Below are 24,667 nucleotides of genomic sequence, written 5' to 3'. Positions count from 1 at the left end.
CAGCAGAAAATATGAATGAGGCGAGAACCAGGATAGAGCTAAATCAAAGATGCAGAAATGCTGAATATTTTATGGAAAACCTGTGCTGAACAAGCTATGGGTACTCTTATAGAGGGTCCAGAGATATTTATTAGGATGCAGAGCTTTGCCAGCTAAGCAACATCAGGTCTCTGGCCCAATGCTTTCCAGAAAATTGTAAAGAAGCAGAAGGTGCAAAGATGTGTAGACTGGAGGGCCTGCCCCAGCACAGCTCATGCCAGACGGGTGCGAGCCTCCCGCTGCAGTCCCCACGCAGCCCAGCCACTGCGGAACAGCCCCGCCAGCAGTGCCAGCGTCCCCAAGACACTGCGCGTGGACACGGGGCTGCCAAGCACCGCACAGGTGGTGGAGAGCTGGGGACCACGCAGCATGACCGTACACAGGTGGTGGCAACACCATAAAGTCAGTCATGGAGAAAAACCCTCTAAGACTTGATTTGAAGTTTTAGAAGGCAGGCATTCTTTATTACAGCCCTGGGAGCACGGGGGAATGCTTCTTCCAAGCGCACTCACCGAGTTACTCGAGGGTACACATTCGATACAGCAGAGCACTTGCACATCCACAGTGTGTTACATTTTCATTTTCATTCACATACAGGATTGCTTACAAGTTTCTGGGTTCTAATGCAAACTAGCACGCACCCTCACATAGCACTGCTGAAGTTTTTTATCAACTCCGCATGGTCCCCACGTGGGATCTGCCCTCTCTCGGGCAAGCCCCTTGAGTCGGAGGTTGTGGTCTCCCACTGCCACGATTACCTTTGTCCTACTTTCAACCAGCTTTCTGTGGATTGCAGACCTTATCAGCTTGTCCCCTCTTGCGGCCAGAACTTCCTCACTTGGAGGCTTCTTTCTGCATGACTCAAGATAACATAGTTCTTTTCCCCATCCATTCTTTGCTGCCCCTCCTTCCCAAGGCTGACTCCCTTGATTAGAAGTCTGTCCCTTCATTCATCACTTTTAACAGCTTCAGAAAGTCAGCTTGGCCTAAACTGCGTGCACACATTTGTTTAACATACAGCTAAACACTAAATCAGTGATTGATACCTGGGGGGTTTAGTCATCCTGTCCCTTATATGGCAAAAGTCTTTCAAGATAAACCTGAACACAACGAAAGGTTAAGACCTTTTGCTGAGCCAGCAACCTTCCCTTAACAGAATACGTAAACATATGTACAGTGACACCATGGGGACCCCCATCGAGGCCCGGTGGCAGGCTGACAAGGACACTGCCCTCGCCCTCTGAGCACTGGCACACAAAGCTGGGCAGTATGGAGGGCTCGGCTACCTTGTCACAAAGGCTTGTTGAGTCCACGCCTTTAAGAATTTCTATGTAAGGTCTTAAGGCCTGCGAGGCTCTCGCTGCTTTACCTATCTCCAGCAGAGCAGCACCGCGGTAGAGCCTCTGGACCGGTAAAACTCCTCATAGCGGAGCCCTGTGGGAGGTAACCGGCTCCACAGCCGCTGGACCCCGCTGCGGCGGGCAAGCAGCCGGGCCCACACACCGCGGGCCCCGTGCCGGGCTGGCGGCCCTACCGGCGGGCGGCGCCATTTTCTGCCCCCTGCGCCCGGCGTCTCTCCCGCGCCCCCTCCTCAAGATGGACGCGCGGCAGCTCCCCGCCTTGCCGGCGGCGAGAAGCTCCCGCGTCCCTGCCTGCGGGCCGGTTCCCGCCTCTTCTCCCCTCCGCTGAGGCAGCCGCTGCCCACAGGTACAGCTCCCCACCGCTGCAGCGGGCGCGGCCGCCACAGCGCCGGGTCGGCGGTGGGCGGTGCGTGCCGAGCTGAGGGTGGGGGTCTCTGGGCCGTGATCCTGCGCGAAACGCGGTGGCCGCCCCCGGGAGGCTGCGGGGAGGGAAGGCGCCTGCTCCTGAGTCAGCAGCGGGGAGGAGGCGGGCGGCACCTCGCCGCCCGGGCCGGCCCCGCCGAGCTCCACCGGCACCTCGCCGGCTTCCAGCCCCTCCCTGGCACCGAGCACCGGGGGAGGAAGCGGGCCGCGGCGGCCCCGCCGGCTCCTGCCCTCCGCCAGGTAGGCTGGTCGTCGCGGCCTGGGCGCGGCCGCAGGTGCCGCCGCAGGTGGGGAGCGGGTGGAAAACCGGGCTCGGTGCTGGCCGGCTCCTCGCTTGGGCAGCGGCTGAGTGCCTCCCCGAGCTGAGCTACCGCGGCTGCCCGCAGAGGCGCTGGGCTCCGCGGGGCAGCGCCGCCCGCAGCCGGCCCGCAGGGCGCCGGGGCAGCAGGAGCCGGGCTGCGGGGAGCGCTGCGCCCTGCCCCGGGGCGGCGCGGGGGGGCAGCCGGGGGGGCCGGGAGCCGGCAGGAGCAGCCGTGCGCTGCTTGCGGGGAAGGTGTGTGTGGTTTGGTATTTCATTGCAGGTAGATCTACTCATATGGATATATAAAAGTATACCTTGCTATATATATGTGCGTATGAAGGATCAAATAGTTTTGCTGGGATGTTTCCTAAGCGAGCCTGTCCGTGTGGCAATATCTGATTTGAACTAAGAAATCATAGCTTTGTTGTCCTCCATGTATATGTGTGTGTATATAGATACTTGAATATTTACATATCCAAAGAATGTAAGAATATTACTCTTGTCTCCAGTCTTCTGACAAAGTGCGTTTGTTGCAGCCTAAATATGTAATTTCTGTGTGACCGGTGGGCACAGTGCTCATGTGTTGGGTGTCAGGTGCATTGTCGGATTGTGTTCTGAGTGGTAGAGCAGAGCTTAAATACATGAAAATACTATGTGTGAATTTTATATCACTGCAGTTTTGGGTGCCGTCTATGTTGTGATCGCTTACAAAACCAGAAGGCAGTTCAGTCACTCCCCTGACCGCCTTCAGGAGCATATCACAGATAACCTATGAACAGCCACATAGCTGAGCGAACAAAATCAGGCACCAACTGCTTTGCCCTGTGTTCCTTCTCTCTGTTTGTGCTGTAGGAGCGCTCTCAGTGTCTTCCCCCCACGGCAGGGGGCTTGGAACTACATGATCTTTGAGGTCCAAACCATTCTATGTGCCTCATGCTGACTCTACTGACGAGATAGTGGAGTTCATACAGGATATATTGGCTTTTAAACTCAGGGGTAGGGTCTGTATCTGCCTTTGCCTTTACAATATCTTGCATAGCTGAGGATCAGTCCCCTACTAAAAGTCTAACGGACGTTTGTCTTGTTTAATTACCCACTCATGTTTCAGAAGGTTGAGTGTTGCAGTTGATATTTCACATTTAGGCATTTTCTTGGGCTGCATCTGAATCTTTAAAAACCTGGCATAATACAAAGTTTGTAGTTGATACTGGCCATACTAAATTTTGGTACCTCAGATGATGGGGGTTGAGCTGCTCAGCATGTTGCACGTCAAATAGTGTGTCTGAGTGGTGCAGGTAGGGTGAGCACAGAAAATGCAATGTAGCCTGGATTTTACATTATTGAAGCTAATTGGAGTTATGGTTGTGGTCTGTGGAGGAGTCTGTGCTCTGGGGATGCTTACCCAGTTTAGTCTTTCCCCACATTTTCTTTCAGGGAGTACTGTGATGGAGGGCTGGAGGTGCACTTCTGTAACACTTTGAAAACTTCAGATTCCACAGAAAACGGATGTAAGCAAGTATGAATCTGTTACATCTTCATTAGTTGCCTACCAATGAGCTGCAATTCTGGCAATTCTAATGAGCTACGTGGAGTGAAGTTTTGTTAACCTGAAGATGCTGTATTTTAATTCAGCTTTGCATACGGCTGACTTCTTGCTGTATTGGTTTTGGATGCTGTCTGAGCAGGCTGCAGGTTTCAGTGGCGTGGAGATGACAGAGTTTGCATGGTCAGGTTTCTGAGTCTGCTAGTGAAATCTCCATCAGGAATGCTTCAAAACCAGTTGATTCTCTCTCCTCCCCAGGTGCACAGGCATGGTATTGGTTTCAAGTAGGGAGTCCTTCAGGTTCTTTCCAGCTGTACCTTCTGTGATGTTGAAAAAGTAGCCTTGCTGTGGGCTTCTTCACATACTGGTTAGTTATATGGACTTTGCTTCTAGGCCTTTCCTTTAAGAAAGCATGTGGTGATGCTTTATGTTTGCTAGTAGTACCAAATGTATGTCCTTACTAGGAAATTGGCAATTAAAGGTGGGGTTGTGATCAAGTGCTGTATATCCAGCAGTCTCCAATTTCAACACTGTAGAGGAAGCACAGAACCACTGTAATGGATATTGTACCCATGGGGAGAAATCCTTCCTACTGTCAGGCAGTTAGCTTTCAATTTCTGTCACAAAGTGTCTTTCTGTACAATTTTATAATCTAATTTAACTGCAGATATAGTTGCTTTTCCATTTAAGTACCTAATCTTTTTCTGAATGGTGCCAGGGCATGACTGTTGAGTATTTTTCAGGGTGATCTGACTTTGAGCAGATAGGAATTCGGTCAATCCAGTTGGAAGTAATATGAATGCGGTTAGCCTAATGCTGATGAAGGGGCAGTTTAGTGGATTTTTCCTGTCCTGATGTGTTTTCCTTGATAAATCTGTCCTCTGTACAGTTTATCAGCTTATCTGCACAGTACAAGGAGTTCCACTGGTTAAATAATAGATGGATTTTAAAGAAGTAAAATGTGCTTAGTCAGTCATCTGAGGTGGGGCTCCAGGGTTTTGCATCTTAGGGGAGTGGCTGTGCATGGGCACATGTGCTTTATCTGTTTATAAAAAGCAAGTAGTTTTCTGAACAGGAGAGCTAATGAAGAAGATTGCGCTTAATTTGTGTCTCGAGGTCAAACAAGGATTTTTCCATTGTGTTTGCAGGTGCCTGTATGTTTTTTGCATGCAATTCCCCCTTTCCACAGACTGCACTGACAGGGTGACATGTGGGCTACCATTTTCAGTTACGGAAACTGGATGACATGCTTTGGGGTTGAGCCTGTAGAAGTTCATATTGCAATTTTGCCTTCTCTGGCTTGGCTGTTTTTATAGAAGTGATAGGAACTTAATTACATGCTGGCAATCTGTTCTTCTCTGGCTGAAATCAGGTGATGGTGTAAAAGGGTACTGTAAGTAAAAAAAAAAAAAAAAAAATCTATTTACACAGTGGTCAAGTAAGCTTTTTCTCTGCAGGAGACCAAGCTAACAATGGACATAAAACTTGGCATGGTTATGTGGGTGAAAAGACTTCCCCATCCTCCCCCTGCCCTTCCTTAGCCATGGAAATTTACTCATTTCTCTGCTCTTAAATCAACACACAAGATTTCAAGTCTATAAATGGATGTACAGCATCCAACTGCATTAAGAGTCTTTTCTTGGTGATAAAATAGCAAGACACAAATGGAGAGAGTGCTTATATACTTCACTTGCAAGATTTCGGCTTTTCTGGCTATCTGCTGTTATACCCATACCACCTTATGCAAGGTTTTTTTCTATAGTGTGTGTGATTGTATCTCGGGCAGTGACTATCTGCATGTTCAATATTCCAATCTCAAAAATGGTCAGTTAGCTTTGTTGACATAACTACTTGTATTGCTTGAGCCAGTCTCTGCCAATCAGTCAGTGAACAGCACTTGAAAGCTGTAATAAATTAGATGTACTTATATAACTTTTAATTCTGGCTTTATAACACCATAGTCTTTTTATACAAAAATATTACCTGAAATCCTAGCACATCCATTTGACTTTGTGTCAGACTGTTGTTTCTTCTGCTGTATGGTGTATTGTTAATTAGTGACGGTAATACTGATTGCCTGAAGTCCATAGACCAGAAAGTTTTGCTTTTCTCTGGAACCAACTTCACTTACAATGAACTTTTGCAGTAAAATTTTAATGTATTCATTCTGCATTGTCTTCCTCCACAATGTTTGCAGGGTAAGTACTATTGCCACTATAAAGTTAAAGTAAAATCTAGTAGTTGATTTAATTGCAGCAATTCAGATTGCACTGGGCAATAAATAACATAAAAGCTTTTGCTACCCTTTCTGTAGCTGGTATTGCTTTGGTTGAAGTTGTAAACTTTAGTTGTTTCAAGTCAACCTCATGTTTTACGTGGTAGCTACCCTCTACGTTGTGGAGATAGCAAGTGTCTGCGGTGTCCTTTGAACTGTGAACATGTCTGTGTTCAGCACTTCTGAGATCAGTGTCCAGGGTTCCTACATAGCATATTTACCAGCTTTCATCCTCCGGATCTGTAAAGATTAGCTTTGATACTTAGGTAGAGATCAAATTACAAGAAGAGTTGATTATTTTTAAGTATTAGTTATTGAATAGCAGTATTAACAATTGCAAGGCTTCATGTATTATAAATGAGATCTCCTAAATCCTGACACTGACTTAAAATTCATGCCTCATAAAGTTTTCCTTTAAAAAAACACACCCAAAACCCTGTATTTAAAGTCTTGATAGTCTGTGAAAGACAGCGAATCTCGTAGGTTCAGATTTATAGGGCTTTCTCTGCATTTATGAGAGAGAGTGTGGTTTGGTTTTTTTTCCTGCTGATGACTGAGGCTTTTTCAAGAATTACTGTAGTTTAGAAAACAGTACTTAAGGAAGAATTGTCAAAATCCTGAGAAATGCAGTACAAAGGTGCTTTGAATCAACTAATAGTTCCTTTTTATTTCTGAGGGTTTATCATTTTAGAAGAGAAAAACACTCATTTTCAACCCAGCACTATAGCAAATTTTTTATTGTAGTTTTAGTATGGTCATTTTTTACCTTGAACGAGTGCAAAATAGGTAAATTATTGTGTTCTGTGCACTTCTGTGATCCAGCTTAAACCATTTGTATCTGTCTTCTAACTCTCCTTATAATTTATGTGAGTTTCTCCAGAAGCATCAGCCCTCACCTGCAAATTGTAGTTCTGCTGCAAAAGGATGTCTTGGTCTCTAGTTGGAGCCCGCTGTGCAGAGCAGCTTGCTCTGTGTGTTGCTTTCTGTCATAATGGCACTTAGAAGTGGATTGAGACCACGCAAAGTTGTCACACAAGCCTTCAGTCAGCTGTTGGACAGCAACAACTTTAAGCTCTGCAAGTTTGGAAAATATTTGTACCATCTCTTCCATGTTATGTCTCCTTCCTCCAGGCAGTCTACTAAATCTTTTTTTTTTTTTTTTTTTCCCCATCCAAAGCTCAAAACTGTTGTTGTGTATACCTGATGGATAGATTTATTCTGTGGTCTGTTTTCCTGCTGTAAAAATAGCTAAATAGTGAGAGAAGATAGGTAGAGAAATTCTGCAATAACCTTCGTGGGAAGCTTAGGGACAGGTTAGATAACAATCCAGAGGAGGATGTAAGGATGCTTGTCTTGCTTCTGGGCCGTGGAAGGGACAAGATACAGTCTTGTTCCTTCAAGCTTTCCCTTTCCAGGTCTCACTTCATTTTCACTGCAGAGTACTTACTTGATGACAGCAGAGAGAATTGGTAAGTGAGGCCATCTTCCTGTGAAAATGGAAAACATATGGAAGCCAGAGTATGTTGTTTTAGAGGAACTGTCTGATAGTTTGCCTCTCTTCTGAGGTGAGATACTTCTGCATCCCTGGCCTGTCACTGGGGAGTGTGGGGCTCTCAGGTGTCTAAAGATCTCACTCTGTCCTGCTAACTCTTAGTAAGGGTAGTTTTAGATTAGTTGCTGCCCCCTCCCAGCTGGTCTGGCTGACCTCAGGGCTATAGAAATGTCTGTATTACAAATCAAGGAGTAACAATCCTGAATTATTCTGAACTTTGGAAATGTATTATTGTATGCCATAATATGATGTAAATCCTGACACCAATAATAGTGTTTTAATTTCTCAGCAGAGCAGTTCCACCATTCAGTTCAAATCTTTTTTTTTCTTCCCTGTAAGTAATCCTTGACACTACATACACCTGCTAACCTTTAGGATTTCCACTGTTTGCTCTCTCCACAGCAGTTGTAATGAAGGCTGCTTTGTAATCTTGTAGAATAGAATGATTCTTTTCATGAAGCACTATTGGTTTTGTTTTTATTTGTCTGGTTGGTGTCACTTAGCAGTTGACAGAGCTGGGATGTCAGTGGAGCTAGTGGAGCATGTAGTCCATTCGGGGCTAGTGGAAGGTGTCCCTCCCCGCTGCAGGCGGGTTGGAAGCAGATGATCTTCAAGGTCCCTTCCAACTAAAACCGTTCTACTTAACATGTAGCATGTTAATGTTAAATTAACATGTTACATGTTAAAGTAACATGGCAGGATGTTTTCAGCTATTCAGTTTGTTATCTGTCACCATTAACTTGCTGTTTGTGCCCTGAACTTGATTGAGGAAATTGATTTAGAGTTGGGATGTAATGCCAATCTAATGTCAGCCTTCAGCAAGACCTGTGGGAGCCCCTCTGAATAAAGCAGAGAGATGTTTGCAATTATAGCTATATCCTGTAGCTGCAATAACTTTTCATCAGTAGTCATGGTTTTGTTTTCAAGTATAGGTACCTACTGTTAGAAAATTTTTTGAGAGAGGAAGGTTACTGTGCACAGGTGATAAGCATTGATGAGACCGATGTCTTCCACATCTGCTGAAGGGCTTGAAAATTATCCCCTTTATTTAGATGCCTAACCTGTGGCTCTTTTGGTAGTATGTGTTTGTACAGTACCTGTTTAATGTTAGAACTCCTAGTGCCTGCACATGTCCTGTTTTTCTCTGTTATTAGGGACATATTAAAGTTATATTTTTCTTTCTTCTGCAGTATTAATGCTCAGCTGTTAACTAACTGGCTTGAGTATTAATGCAGGTGCAATAGCTGATGAAATAACTAATTTCATTTTTTCATGAGATTTCCTGAAGGATTGTCTTGTGTTTAATAGAAATATTGATGTGTGTGTATATATGTATACAGACACTTTCATTAAGTGTAGGACCACCAGATCGGTAATGTGTTCATTTACTCAGCCACCCTGCTTTTTAAGAGATGCTGTCAGCTGAAAAATAGGGGGGTTGCTTTAGCTGTGGCTTGACTGTCAGATGCTGTTTCAGTATTTCTTTTGGCATGTTGCCTAGCTCTGCTAAGGTCTGAAAGGGCAAGGAGGTGAGAAGCCCTTGCTTGCCTTTCCCACCGATGCAAGTGTGGCTGGGCCCAGCATTCAGGGCCATCGCTGTCCCAGAGGTTTCTGTTGTCTGGCATTGCTCTCTGCCTGATTTCATGGCACTACTTGTTCCTGCCTCTGATTCTGTTAGCGTGAAGGGGTTCGGCTACACCTTTTGTAGGGTGCCAGTGTACTGCCTGATGCTGTATTTGCTGTTTGGCAGCTCTAGGATTTGAATGTAATCCCAGATACAGGTAATTTGGTCCATACGCTTTTTTTACTGTTTGAGCCCTGCCCTGGCCTTATTATGTGTTCGAGGTAGCAACATAGTTCTGCTTGGCTGACCTCTTTCTCTCTCTAAGGGAGAAAATTGAGTCTGCATTGAAGTCCAGGTGAATAAAATGCAGAGTGAGATTTGGATTGGAGAAGACTGAGACAATAGAGGCAATTCCTTTTCCATGGAAAGCTGTTGTAATTCCTGTGTTACCTGCCAAAAGATGTTGTGGTCCTGACCAGCAACTGCAGATGTTTAAAACTTTGTGAAGTTGAAATGCTTGTATTGGGAGATCAGTTCAGAATTCCCCTTCTATTGGCTAGAGCGCTGCCAAAGCTGCCAGCTGCAGCAGAAAAAATCCATTGCTTTCAGAGTAAGGCAATATGAGTGTAACATAGTTACTGTACCTGCCTATATAATTCTCAAGGCTGCCATATCTCACCTAGGTAAGAGTGCCAAGACATTCCAAAGTCATTACCAGCAGTGCTGTCTGCTCATATTGTTACAAAAATAATGGGCTTTTTGATATCAGTGAAGGATAGAGATTCAGCTAGAAAATTAATCTTGTGGCCTTAGTTATTTTTAACTGCTGAAATCTTAAGGCTGGCTGCCTTCTTAAATTTTAATGTCTCTTGCGTTTGTGATGAAAGTTGCACTTGTGGGGGATAGTACCAGGGGGAAGATAGGAGCATTGCACGTGTACACTGCAGCAGTGTTTACTATCTTAACTGCTTAAGAAAGCATGCAGGTTTTGGTAGCTGTGTTCTCATCTGTGGATCAGAAACTATGCACTGAATTGTGACCGTGTATGAGCTTGATCCTAACATTAGGAAATGCAAGCCAATTTTGCAGTGAATGCAAGCTCTTCTATTATGTGGAAATTAAACATTAATAGATGCGTAGCCACAAAAAAGCATGGGAGGACACAGTGCTGGTTTTGTGCATTCACTGTATCCTCATATGGTATGTTCCGTAAGGATTCAATCAAGAGCATGCAGTCCAAAGTCTGGCATTTTGTAACTTGGGTAACATATTTTTCTTAATATAAATTTAAAACAAAACACCACCACAACTGTTTATCACAGCTGTTTGCTACAACTACTTGTGTTTCTGAACTCAGGACAAGTAATGCTTCAAAAATCTGGATCATTTGCATTGTCAGTGGTTTTATTCATGTTGCTGGAAGTAATCACGTGGATTTCTCATTCAACTGTTCTGTAGGATATGGAAGCTGCTACTTGTTTCATTTTAGCAGCAGTGAGATAGCAAATATGGCCTTGCAGAGGAAAAAGACCTATAAAAACAACAAAATTATTTTTCTGCCTTTAACTGCAGTTAGTTGTGACCTCCTGATGTTCTGATACTGAGCCTGATGTGTTTTTCCTTGGACCAGATGTCTAAGAGAGAGTTTCAATCCTTTAGCCCATTTGCCTGCTTCTGGGAATGAATGAAGGTTACAGCAAACGCACAATATCTCAGAAACCTTGTGTTTCAGTGATGAGCTCTTCTGCAAATCAATTTTTGATGGCTAACAACTTTTCCAAATCTAGGCAGATATCCATAGAATCAGGAAAAAGGCTGCATGTGGAATTAACGGTCTCACTATATCATCTTCTCTTCTCCTCAGTCTGCTGAGATACATGGAGTTTTTGCATTAATAGGTTGTAAATACTTACTCAGTTGTCTATCCTATCTATGTTCCTCTGTTCTCATTCTCAAAAGCAACAGAAACACTCCAAAAACTGTTGGAAGGTAGAGTTTATACAAATTGTATGTTCTGTACAGCTCTGTGGTTTAGTTTAAATGTTCTGAAGTACAACACTAAATAAAAATAATCACTTTGAGCAATGTGTTAGAATAAATGAGCAGATGCTAAGCATGGGCAGGCATATGCTAGTGGGTTCAGCTGGAAAGGCTTAAGAAATCTGTTTTCACTGGAGATCACTGCCTGCATAGCTGAGAGCCGGGATAGATTCACCAGGGGAAAGTTATGCTCGACCAACCTCTTAGTCATTTCATTATAGAAATCTGGCTTGGTAGATGAGGGGAGAACAGTGGATGTTGCCTGCCTTGACTTCAGTAAGGCTTTTGACACTGTCCCATAACATCATTGTAGAGAAGCTGTTGAAGTATGGGCTGGAATAAGCAAGACAGTGAAGTGGATTGAAAACTGGCTGAATGGCTGTGCCTGGAGCATGATGGTTGGTGGCACAAAGTCTAGTTGGAGGCCAGTAACTAGAGGTGTACCCCAGGGGTCAATACTAGGTCCATCTTCAGTACTGGTTAACATCTTCATTAATGATCTGGATGATGGGACAAAACTGTACCCTCAGCAAGTTTGCTGATGACACGAAACTGGGAGGAGTGGTGAGTGGAGGGCAGAGGGTTGTGCTGCTATCCAGAGTGACCTCGACAGGCTGGAGAGATGGGCTGTCAGGAACCTCATGAAGTTCAGCAAGTGGATGTGCCCATGGGGGAGATCAGCTCCGTTGGGATCACCCAGCTGTAAATAAGATTGTCAGAAAAGGACCTAGGGGTCCTGGTGGACACCAGGTTGACTGTGAGCCAGCACTGTGCCCTTGCCACAAAGAAAGCTGATGATATCCTGGGCTGTGTTAGGATGAACATTGCTAGCAGGTCAAGGGAGGTGATCTTTCCTCTCTACTCAGCATGGTGAGGCCACACCTTGAGTACTGTGCCCAATGCTGCGTTCCCCAGTACAGGACTAATATGGAGCTATGGGAGGGAGTCTACTGAAGATGACTAAGGGACTGGAGCATCTCTCCTATGAGGAAAGGCTAAGAGAGCTGGGGCTGTTCAGCCTGAAGAAAGCTTGGGGGGAACCCTTCAGTGTTTACAAGTGCCTGGAGGGAGGATGTAAAGAAGATTGAGCCAGGTGGAGCCCAGTGACAGGTCAGCAGGCAACACAAACTGAAACATAGGAGGCTCCCCCTGAACATTCGGGAAACACTTTCTTACTGTGAGGGTGAGCACTTACTGGCACAGGTTGTCCAGGGAGGTTGTGGAGCCTCCATCCTTGGAGATAGTGGGATCTGTCAGAATGTGGTCCTTGGCAGCCTGCTCCAGGCTGCCCTGCTTGAGTGGGAGTGGAGACAAGGTGACCTCCAGAAGTCCCTTCCAAACTCAGCAATTCTGTGGATTGATTGTGTGAGTCTGTGTAATCCATTGTAGCGCAAAATGGAACAATTCTCTGTGCATCACCCTTACAGTGAAATAAAGAGGATGCTCCACAGTGTGGGACCTTCAGGACTGACTTAAACACTTTCCCTCGTATGCTCAAGTGCTCATTTCTGTTCAGTTGTTGATGATACTGTACCCTGACACTGCTCAGGGCTCAGCTGTTTCAGTGCCTGCCTTCCAAGTGGGACATTTGGAATGACATGGCTTAAAGTTTTGAAGAATTCTGGGGCTTTTTGTCTGTTACAGAACCAAGTAACTTTATAATTGATGGAAGGACAGAAGAGCAATTGGGAAATGCAAGACAGTAAAAAAAGGCCCTGTTGCTGAAGCGTGCTATCTTGGAGCATCCGGACAACCTGTTGCTCCTTCTGAAGTGTGCAGTCTTGCTAAATGAGTCCTGTTCGCCGCAGAGAAACACAGCTATGTGTGTTCTGTCAGGAGCTGCTTCCTGAGAGAATATCTAGCTGCAGATATCAAAACAAGGTTATACTAGAAGCAGCGTAGTGTCTGGTGCATTTTGGTGGTGGTTTTGTGTTCTTGGGGTTTTTTTGTGACAGTTCAGTTATTCCTTGTGATCAGAGATAGTTTTTCTAATTGTGCAACATGTGAGGGAATTGGGAGACCAGCTTACTCTTCAGTGTTCTGGCTGCTTTGCAGCTGCCTTAGGAGGGGGACTTGTTGATGTTGGATAGAAAAAAGGTCACAAAAGTGAAGCTGTATTTTAAATCAAATATCAGGCATTTGGAAAGTTAATAATACAATCTTTCCTGGTTTAGTGGGGAGCTTGCCCCAAGTCTTACATTTTTGTACTTGGGAGTTGTTCCTAAATCTAAGGGGTTTCCTTCCCCTTCCCCTAGTGACGTTCTGTGGTCATTTTGTTTATGTCTTGAGCAGAATTAGTGTTTGTGCCACAGACCTGAGGAGAAGTTGTCAGAGTCCAGTACTCTCTGATGGGGTTCTTTTAGATATTCCATGTGTGGAGGATGTGATGTTTAATATCAAATTTTTTTTAATTTCAGGTACTTGATGTGACAGCGGATTTCTGGTTTAGAACAATACAAAATATACTGAAATCACAATGTAAATGTACATTACGCTTGGCAAAATACAGCAATGGCAGTATACAGTTCAATCACAGTACTGATGTGATTCTCATTACCGGTCTTAAATTTTCCAAATAAGACAGCCTAAGCAACAAATAGGTCTACTGAGGAGTGAGTAGTTCAGGGGAGAAAAGCAAGATGGTCTTTCATCGTATAAAATTATGTGTGGTAAGGAACCGGCCAAAAGCAGCCAGTTAGCAGCATTTCTATCATATGTAGATCCAGGCAACTGAAATATGAAAGTCATTACCTTTACCAAGTCATGTAATGAACGTCAAAGGGAATTTACTGGGATATTTTGCCTTGAGAATGGCTGTTCTTTGGCAAAAGCACTGCCTGTGTTCTCATTTACAGAAGTGGTTATTTGGTCAAGCATCTACTTAAGTTCTTAAGATCCTTGGGGGGAGCAGGGGTGGGCGGGGGGTGAGGGAATTGTGAGTTTGGCTGAACTGCCTTTTTTTGTTGCTTAGGCTGCTTTATGTGGCAAATTTAGTGTCCTGTCAAGGAATATCTCCTTAGAAGTTTTGGAGAAGTGTCTGCTTGTGTTACCTTGATAGCTGGGAGAGAACAGCTTGAGGGCTGCCTCAAGAGCTGACTTAGTACTGCATGGATTTTAACATGGATGATACTGTCTGTGATTCCTCAGGTAAGGGTACCTGCTAGTCAGAGCAAAACCAGGTCTGGGTAACTGCAGACAGAATATTTGTGGGTTTTGAGGTACAGGAGCCCAAGCATGAAAATCTTCCTAGCACATTTTCTCATCTTCAGAGAATGAGATTTCCAGGTAAGTAGTTTGTTCTCGATCTTCAGCTTGCCTGATCTGCTACGTCATCCATCAAGAAGTCAGGAAATAATAATAAAGACTGCATTTAACTTATCTATTGGCTCTTACTGTGACATTCCAATTAATGCTCACATCTGACCTATTTTTTCCTATGCTGTCTGTTGCAGTGCTTCATGGCCACAGCAGGGTACTAAACGATAATAGAGGAAACCGACATTAAGACATACGGCTTAAATCCACACGGCTGGTTAGAAAAGCAGTTGTCACTGCCTTCCTGGTGCAGCATGGCGTTTGGACTTGGTGTTCTCTGCCTGTTACTGTGGGCAATAACAGGTAGGAGTTTACTACTTGTGTGTCTTGAGTCACATGGAATGAGTGAGACATGCTCCTGGAGTGTGTATACAGGTGCAAATGAAATATGAATAAGGCATGAGCTGGGAAATCTCGTGACTCCTCAGTGCAAAAAGTTCTTGTAAGGTACAGCTTTGTAACTGGCGGTTGATTGCAATGCAGGGAGGCAGTTGTGAGTAGCTGGAGCCAATCTCAGTAGGGCTGTTTCAGGAGAGATGCATGGGGCAAGAAGGGGTAGTGGGAGGGTTCAGAGTTCTCCTTTCTCTTGCAGGACAGCAGTTAAAGAATGACATGTTGTTTGTGTTCTAAGCTACATTTTTCCTTAAGTATTATAGAATGATTTATGAGAAGCATAAATGCATTTGTTTATCTCTCACCTCATGATCAGATTTACAGACATGTATTTCTTTTCGAAGACCACAGGGAAGTTCTGTAAGATTCTGCTTCAGCTGCACATATAGGTAAATTATTTCCATAATCAGATGAAGAATGATAGTAATTCTTAATACTGCCCCCATGTCACAGGAAGACTTAATCTGGCAAAGGCAGTTTCGACAGGGTGCCTACAGAACAATATATGCAAAGATGAGGTTTATTTCTTTAAAAGCCAGTGTTTGAATTCTGGCTGTTGAGATACTGGCAGAGTCTATATTGGCAAGAATTGGGAAAATAATCCTCGGTAATCTGGTTTTCATCTCCTGTGGTATAAACAGGTATGGCTGTTTCATGAGAGAGAGCCTTTATAATGTGCTAAGAATTAAACTGACTACTGAATTTGGAAATGTTGGGTGATGGGGGGGATAGCTAGATCACCCTGAGGATCTCATCATGCTAAGTTTTTTGAAGGGAACATGGAGCTGATGGTTTTATTGCTGTAGTAAACAATAAATATGCCTTCTGTAAATAAATAAAATGCTGTCCTATGGCATAATGAGTACCAGCTATAGGGTCTATGCCCTATCTTTAAAAAAACCAAACCACAGCCACTTCAATAAAAGGTAATAATGTGCAGTAAATACTGAATTTTGGCTGTAGACCATGTCAAAATTTTGTGCTTTTTATAATGCTGGTAATTGTTAGCAGGCTAGAATATCCTCCATGTGCATATAAAAAGTCTTGTTTTCATTCTTTAATTGCAATTTTGCTAAGTTCTCTTGATTTATCTGAAAACATGACCATTATACTCAGGTGCTGGCTGTATTCCAAGCCTCTCACTGTGTCTCAGGTACCAGCAATAATGTTTAGGGGCTAATACTTTCCAGTGTCAGATATTATTTTAGTAAAGATTTTAGTATTTATTTCCATCTTGAGTATTTACAGTATTTTCTGTCCAATTAATATTACCCCTTACCTAAAATGGAAGGTACTTGCTGGTTCCAGGATATGTTTGCTGAAATAAATCAGCAATGGATGCTCACCTTTAAGTCAGAAGGACTTATTTTTAGTGCAAGCTTTAAGGTGAACTGGCTCAGGCTCAGAATTTTCTGGATGTTCATTTAGCAATTTTTCCTCTGCATATGAGCTTGTGCTTTTTTAGCATCGAAACCTGTGTATGCAGCTCCCAATTTCTCCATGTAGGTGTTCTTTGTAATGCCAGTCTCATTTCACTGGCTTATATCCATTCATTGATGAAATCAGCTTGTATGGAAACAGATTTAAATTATTCTGGCCGTTAATAAAATCAATAGTTTTTAAGCTAATGCATCCAAGTTTTTGTTTTTGGTTTTTTTCCTATGAGAGATATAGAAGACTTTGCTTTCCACCACAGAAACAAGGGTTTATTTTGCAACTCGGAATACACCTTGAAATCCATTCAGTCTAGCTCTCATCTTTATCAGGCATATTCTAATCTGGCATTTGAGGCAGAACTTGCAGATACTGCTATTGAAATGCATTTCTGCACATATAATAGCATTCTCATGGCTGATTCTCAGTTTTCTCGTACTGTGTGTTCATACTGTAGTGCTTTGTTCTGAGACTAGCCACTCCAACAAAGGCACAAAGATGGATTAGTGGGTAATTGCAGTCACAGGTGTTGTGCAGTCTAGTCTCCATGCAGCCCAGCTGTAGATTACATGACCTCCCAGAGTCTTTGCTGCACATCGCTAGTATACTTTTCTTTGCTCTAGGGGAGTGTTTTTCTAAATACATTACAAGCCATCAATTTTCAACACATTTCATTATTGCTGGTCTTGGACTTTGAAGAACAAGATGAATACTGTTTTCTTCCCATGTATTTAATGCATGAAAGTTCATGGAGTGTCAAAGGATGCCTTAAAACGTAGTATGCCTCTGAAATGCCAGTTAGAATGCACTGTGACCCCAGGTTAGCAGTTCTTCTCGCTTGTACTGCCATGGCTAGATGTTCTAGTAATGTGTTCTGATTCACACAGATCTTTCCAGAGAGACAAGATGGTGAAGTGCCTGATTATGATCTCTGAGATTATAGTGAGTTATGCAGTATGTCAGGTTAGTTTACATTGTCCATGTCTGTTAGAAGTGGTCTGGTGTTTCCTGGTGGAGGGATGTAATGGCTGCACCTATGCATCGACCCTTCTAGCCTCCAACTGCAAATATCCTGTGTCCTTGATGGGGCAGACAAGCTGTCTGTTGAGTGGTTCATTGGGCTTAGATGCTTGTGTGTAAATGAAGGGAAGAATGGGGCCATGGGTTGGATGAATTGTTTTGACAGGCTAGATCCTGGTCTGCAGTTTGGGCCTGTTTGGATCGTGAGCATATCCACAGCCTGCTTTACAAAAAAAAAAAAAAAAAAAAAAAAATTGGGGGAGGGAGATGTGTTCTTTAGGGGCTGGGTAGTTGTTTTTAGGTGGGGTTTTTTTTGTCTTTAGATAGCACTTGGTTGATTTATCAGTGGCAAACAGGGATGATAACAATTCATGCAATGAAAACAATACTTGGAGAGGACTGTCAGGCCCACTGAACTAATTAGGGAGCTTTAACTGATCCTGAACACCAAGTGAATGATAAACATCATGAAGGCTGCTATAATGGCCAGAAATACTTTGCAGCTTCATTGTTTGTAGATTTAACTAGAATGCTCTTGGCTTTAGCTTTGTGTTGAGAATTTGCTTTTATGTAACTGAGCTTTTTTCTTTTTTGTCTGTTTGTTCTCCTTCTCCTCCTCTTGCAGTGATTAATCTGCAGTCAGCATCGTTACTGAGGCCCAAAAGAACACTTTGGTATGCCAGATGTGTCCCTGTTTAAAGTCCTGTGAGATTTCAGGGAAAGGGAGGGGAAACACCAAATAACCTAAAAGCAGCCTGTAGAAAAAAGAATGAAAACATATTTGTGGTGTACAGAGGTGTTAGCTGTTGTTAGAGGAACTAATGCAGTGACTTTTTAGTTATTGATGAAGTTCTCAGTAATACAGCTTTTCTGGTTTCTAGGACAGTACTTTCTATAGGCCTTTGCTAAAGCTGCTGGAAAATAAGTCTTTTTCAGCATTTATGATATAAAGTGTGTTCTTCGGTGGTTTGTAACTCTGCTGTGGGATTGGCCCTAGCTTGAAAATTGGAGTTCAAGTTCTCCTCTGAAGCAACTGAAATTTTTTTTTTGCTTCCAGAACTTTAAAAAAATTGTTTCAACGTGTTATGGTGGTAGGAAAAAAAGTTATTTCTTAGTGATACAGCATCTTTCATCTCAAAACTCAACAAAATAAGGTAAAAGTTACTTGGATAGATTTTTAAAAAAATAATTAACCCTAAAAATGGAATACAACTAGTTTGTTGCTTAGAGTGGAGGGAGCAGATGTCAAGAAAGCAGGGACAATCCTGATCTTCCTGTAGGAAACTGCTGTAGGACCTTCCATGTGCACATCATTCAGAGGCTCTCAGGCTGTGAGAACAGTGTGCCACATGGGCTCTCAGTGCTGTGCTGCTAGCAAGAAGGTAGTGGGAGGTGATTCTGGTCAAATGTGACTATTCTTGGTGCAGGGTCTGAATCTGAGCTCTCCTCTATTGCACATTTCCTCAATCCCATTTCTGCTGCTTATACTGCTTGCTGCTAGGGAAAACAAATAAACCAGCCCACAAAGTGGGTCGCTCTGTCCTTGTAGGGTTTCATACTGGGGTAGTTAGCCATGGTAAACCCAGCATTAGTGCGCTGTCAGTTTCCTAATTACTGACTGAAGAATATTTGCCTCCAGGTCATTCAGGTGCTCCAGGCCCTCATGGTTGTGTGAGCCTGCTGGAGATGGGAGAGAGCATCTGTTAGGCTTTGCAGCTACTCTCCATGTCCAGTTGAGGAAAGGTCTCCAGCCAGCTGTGACAGGAACAGCTGTGTTCCTGCTGGGCTCCTGACATCCGTGGGCTTGTGCACCAAGATATGAAAGATTTGTAGCATACAGCTCCAAGAAGGGTGTGGATGTTTCCTCACTAAAGGAAGGAATCTCTTTAAAATGAAGCTGTATTCCACAGTGTGACTCTTTTTATTAGGGTTTTGGTGGAGTGTATGGATTTGGGATTTTAGGGTAACCAGCTTGCCTGACTATGTCTCTGGGTCAGTGCTGACGTGCTTTAGACATAACAAGGTACAGCTAAAAGGGAGGGGAACACTTGGTTTGCAGAACCTTTAGGATATTGCTAGCCCAGGCACCAGAAGGCTTTCAGGGCTCATAATAAAGGGAGGCAGTCTTTCTGTTGGTAACACAGATGAGTACTTCTGAAACAATAAACAGGATTGCATGATGCTGGGTTTTTTTGCCATTACTGGTTAAAATAGAACAGTGTTTTAATTTCTGAGTTCGGTTAACTAATGGAAAACAGCTGTGCTATGACCTCAGACAGCAGGTAATGGGCAGGTAATGTGTTAATAGACACAGACCTCACTTTGTGACCATTCATGTGGCACGCTTTCAGTAAATTTTCTGTAAATAAGAGACCTTGCTATCTCTTAGTTGAGCTCATTGCAGGCTGGAGATTGGACAGTGTGAGGGGAATATGAAATCAGAGATCAGACTAAGTTCACTCGAAGTAGATCTTACCTGTTTTCTATCTGAACACAATTAATGGACATACCTAGTGTCAGGCTGAAATAGCCTGCTAAATTCACCCTTTCTTGCCCATCTACTGCTAGAATTTTACTCAGGTAAAACCCTAGTTGAAGCAAAACATGAAACCTTGATTACTTTGATATTTGGATTACACTGTTACGTTTAATTTAGAGTTGGTAGGGAAATAATTTTCCTGTTGTACAGAAATTCTGAAGTTTAATTTTTTTTCCATTTTATATTGGGATGAAACCAAGGCCTTCTGACATTTGAAAAAGGGAGCAGCTAAGGCTTGTGGCTAGGATGCTTGCTTGGGGGAAGTCATGCATTACCTTAGGAATATGCTGGGCTTGTTTCTCTGGATAAAGAAACACCGTTAATTTTGTGGGAGCTTGACTATGCAGTGTGGTAGCTGGTGTGTCAAACTGAACATGGCAGTGTGAGACCTGAAGCTTTGTTTGTCATCAGGCTGAGTGAGGACTTGAAGTCTGGCCTCAGGTTAGAGGTTTGGATTATTCCAGTTGTGTAAGTCTGTTTCTAAGACAAGAATTTTTGGCCATTCTTTTCTGAACAAATAAATAATGAAACCTCAAAACTTCTTAACAGGTTGGTCACTTTCTCCTTCAGGGGTGAGGTAAAGAAGGGAAGGGATGAAAACAGCCCTCAGAGGAGTTTCGACCCACCTCAATAGTGCTGGTCCTAAGGAATTAATTGTGATGAGTTGTTATTGACCTAATATTGCACATTCACACAGAATTGTGTTTCTGTTTTACCCTGTTTTAAAGGCCTGTTTCTCATATCCCTACTGATTTACAGGATTAACTAAATTGATATGGGTTGAAAAAGGACCAAATGGTTAAGTGGACAGCCTGACTCCTATACTTCATTTTAACCCAGAGCTCTGCTGGCTCCCCTGTCCTAAGTTGTGCAGACGACTTAAAGGAAAGACTTGTGATGACAGTTCAGAGTCTCTGCCAGGTTCTTACATTTCTGGAGGTGAAAGGGAATGTAGAGGAACTATTTACATGCAGTGTGAAAATAAATAAATAAATAAATGCACAAATTCTGAGCATCTCCTGGGTACAGGTAAAGAAACTTCATGTTGGGGCTATATTAGAACAGGTTGTTTTAAATTCATGTTCCCCTGGGCAGATTTTTCACTGAAAGTGTAAAATAGAAGAGTAAATAGCATCCCAGCTGTGTGTGAGGGAGCAGCTGCAGTCAGAAAAATGGTACTTGAAGCTGTTTATCCTTTTTGTCAGCTTCCTATTCAGTTATACCTGTATGCAAGTCATTGATGTTTTCTTGAAATTTGTTTTTGTTTCTTGTCTTTTCCTCATCCCAAATAGCCAGCTCTGCAAAACCTTTGTAAAGTCTTGTCCTCTCTATCCCTCAGTGTGTGGTGCAATTTTTATTTTTTTTAGGGGGGGGTGGGGGTTGTTTGGTTTGGGGTTTTTGCATTGAACTTAACCTACTTTGGAAGCTGTATATTCATCCCGGGCAGTATGATGCCCCACAAGTATTTCAGTAGCTGTATTCAGGTCATGTATGGTGAGGGACCAAACTACAGTTCAGCCCAGAAGATGTGGGTGGAACTGTAGGGCGGTGGTTAAATGTACTGCATGTGCGGGAGAATCTCTGCATCTCTAAGGTCATGGTCAGACCTAACCCCGATTGCCAGCCTATTCCTACTTGATTTCATTTTTCCTGCCCATCAGCTCAACAGATTTGAGCTGGGATCCGTTAGTCAAGCTGCTTTTTTTCTTTTTCCCCTGCCATATACTGTTGTGAATAATGAGGTTTCTGCAGCCATAATTCAACTGTTAATGAAATGCAAAGGCAGAATAATTCTGTCTTCCATTACTGTCTTAGCTCCACAGTGGTGACATCTTGTTTTCATTGATTGAGTTAACATGATTTTCATCAAGACTTGCTAAGAAGAATGTCCTGGGTTTACTCAAGTGTTTTTTGTAGCCTGATTAGATTTTTTTAAGTTGCATTTTGGAGAGAGGAGTTCTGAAGAGCTGTTATAACCAGGAGAAAAACACCTAGAAGAGATGTTAAAAATTCCCTCAGATATACGGTATGTAGATTCATGCCTGACTTGAACACTTCACGCTCAGTCTGTGATGTGCTATGAAAATAATTCTGTTGTCATACGAAAAGATGACCACTTCACTGCAAAGGAAGGAAAGATGCTCCCTATTGGAGCAAGTTCTTAGGATTTCACAAGAACTAGTGGGTAAAGTAGCAAGAGTTTGAGAATTTGATCCAGGTTTTATATTAAGCCCAGCAATTATGTTGGTGTGAGGGCCTCTTCATGAAGTTCAGGTGAGATGGTAAATGTTTCTCTTATGTAGATTTCTGCTTCCTTCTCCTTCAGATGAAACAATGACATGTTACAGAATATTACTTGAGTTTTGTTTTAAAACATGTTTTGCTCACTGTGCTGTGGGGGTAATGGAGATACTCCATGATTTATTTTTTGTATGTTCCCTGCTCTGCTCCAGTTTTTAAGTATTGGCAACTCACTTTCATTTGTATGTATTTGTAGCAAGGGAGCAAGAGGTATGATGAAAAACATACAGAGATCCTACACTGAAAAATCCTCTAAAGTATAAATACTACTGCAAAGGGGCATGCTGAAACAAAAGTAGTAGTGACATTAGTGAAAGGAAATTACTTTATTTAAGGAGGTACCACCTGTCTTTATTTTGTCTCCTGTGATAAGCCATTTTTTGGTCACAGTAAACTATATTATGGCTTGGTTGTAGTGTTGTGTCTTATGTTGGTGGTGTTGTTTCAGGTTCCAGTTGTGAGCAGTGCAGAGAAGGAGCCACTTACTCAGGTGCAGTAATATCTCCCAACTTAGAAAACACAAAAATTATGCGAGTTCCTCGTGCTATGTCAGTGTCCGACTGCATCGCAGCATGTTGTGACCTCTCTGGTTGTGACTTGTCCTGGATGTTTGAACGACGCTGTTACATCGTGAACTGCCAACACAAAGAGAATTGTGAACCTAAAAAAATTGAAACTGTGAAGTCCTATCTTACTTTTGTGCTGAGGCCTTCTCAGAGGCAAGCCTCACTGCTAGGATTTGGGCAAGCGATCCCAGGCATGGTCCACTCTGTGGGACTCCAGAATGAGCTGTCTGAGGAAGTGAGTAGCCTGAAGGAGCTGTCTCTGCTTGGCAAAGATCCCGGCCTTGAGGAGATACCTGAATACATTGATGATTATAAAGAGTTGGAACAGGACCCCTTTCAGGTGAGCATCAAACATGAGCAGAAGGAGAGCACGGATTATGCTGACTGGAGCCTCATGGTGGCAGGTGAAAATGGCTTCAACTCTTCCATGGGTGGTGATGGAGATAATCAGGAAGACTTTTCTGAAAACAAAGGGGAGACTGGGAAGGTGGAAAGCCTTCTGAATAAAAACAGCTCTGAATTGAACTCTGCCACTGAATACTCCATAGAGAGGTGGTCATCTCTCCCAGAGATTACACCGTTCCCCAGGAAGGCATTTGAAGGTGAAGCAGCTGTTCAACTTCTTGCACAACCTGATGATGCTTTGCAAGAAGAGGTATGTTTGCCCTTCAGGAAGCAGGCAGAGTATGGTGAGGCCACTTGGCAATGTTTTGTTTTTCAAATCAAATTAGGTTATTGCTGTGTTATGTAACCCCAACACTCACATAACTTAGTGCTGTTACAGTGTAGAAAATGCTGAAGGGGAGAGGATTGTCTTAATAGGCAGATGAATCGCTAAAGGACTCTTAATTTTTCTGTTATATAAGGAGCAGAGCTCCTTTGGGGACATTGTGGGGTCTGCTTGAAAGTATACAGATGATTGGGCTTGGACCTGGTGTAATAACGTTACAATATTCTTCCTTCTGACCCTTGGTGACTCATTAGAAGTTAGCTGAGCAATCGTGGATTATCTGGTATCCAAAGGCCAAGACCAGTAAGCATAAGCTCCTCCACCAATAAAATCCACCCTGTTTTGGGGGTTTCATGTTACTAACACATAGTGGTGTTACAGGTGTAATGGTGCTGGGTAAACACCTGTTGTAATGCTTTTAAAACATCTGAGAGGCAGGCATAAGGAGGGACAGTGGTGGGTTTGGACCATGATGTGCAGTGGGGTAAAGTGGATAAGATGTTTTTAGTCTCAGAATCCTTTTTGTGAGTCTGGCAATAAGAAAAATAAGTTAAATACTTCAACCCTAAATACTTCAGTGAGATGCACTTGTTTTCTATTTATGCCACCCAGGTAGATCAGTTGAGACTAAAGGGGCTCTGGTTCCTGAAGAACAGAGTGGGATCAGTTAGAAAGTTGAAACTCAGCATTTACTGGGTTTGACACACGCTCCAGCTAGAGGGAAGAGGAAATTAAGCAATGTTAGCTGGATTGCTCTAAACTCCACTAGATTTTTGTAACCAGCAACTACCTATCTCTTGCTGTATAAAGATAATGTATTGCCATTACTGTAGGGAAGAAAAATACATGTAAGTAAGAAAGTTGCATGACATCTGTGACAACTGAGGTTCTTAGAGGGGGTGACTGAAATGGCAAAATTGTGTGGAGAACAGCAAGGCTTAAGATACAATATGTCTTGGATACCATTGCAGCGTAGAGGTGCGGCAGTTCCTGGGCTCTGCTTCAAGATCTTCTAGATATTCTGAGAAGTTCTGGGATTCTTGCTGTGAGGAATTTAAGTGGTTCCTGCAGCTGGAAGAAGGACGACTAGCAGGGGCTGGGGCCTCTAGCAGCTTCTCAGAAGCTCTGTCAGCTGCTCTTGATCAAAGAATGCTTTGGGCTTTTGCCCTAGCTGGCTCATGATCACGGAGGGTTCTTCTTCAGCATGTTCTAAGGCAAGGCTTAGGAGCTCTGCCTAGAGACAGCAATGAGCTAGTCAAGAGTTTATATGG

General features: G+C 43.3%; 1 protein-coding gene across 3 annotated transcripts in view; it reads left to right on the top strand.

Annotated features, from left to right (window-relative positions):
- The first annotated feature begins 1,840 nt into the window (after positions 1-1,840).
- Positions 1,841-24,667, top strand: part of KIAA0319 (KIAA0319 ortholog) — a 59,341-nt gene continuing 36,514 nt past the window's right edge. For 2 of the 3 annotated variants that reach the window (XM_037381813.1, XM_037381811.1), the window contains exons 1-3: positions 1,841-2,063; positions 14,551-14,716; positions 22,549-23,321. In XM_037381813.1, coding sequence (XP_037237710.1) covers positions 14,668-14,716; positions 22,549-23,321 — 822 coding nt within the window. In that variant the 5' untranslated portion in view covers positions 1,841-2,063; positions 14,551-14,667. The remainder of the gene's footprint in view (positions 2,064-14,550; positions 14,717-22,548; positions 23,322-24,667) is intronic. The other variant, XM_037381814.1, reaches the window with a different exon arrangement.

The sequence above is a fragment of the Falco rusticolus genome, chromosome 3 (genome assembly GCF_015220075.1).
Source record: "Falco rusticolus isolate bFalRus1 chromosome 3, bFalRus1.pri, whole genome shotgun sequence".
Classification (NCBI taxonomy): Eukaryota; Metazoa; Chordata; class Aves; order Falconiformes; family Falconidae; genus Falco; species Falco rusticolus.
Note: the sequence above shows the minus strand (reverse complement) of the source record. Positions and strands in the feature narration are given on the sequence as shown.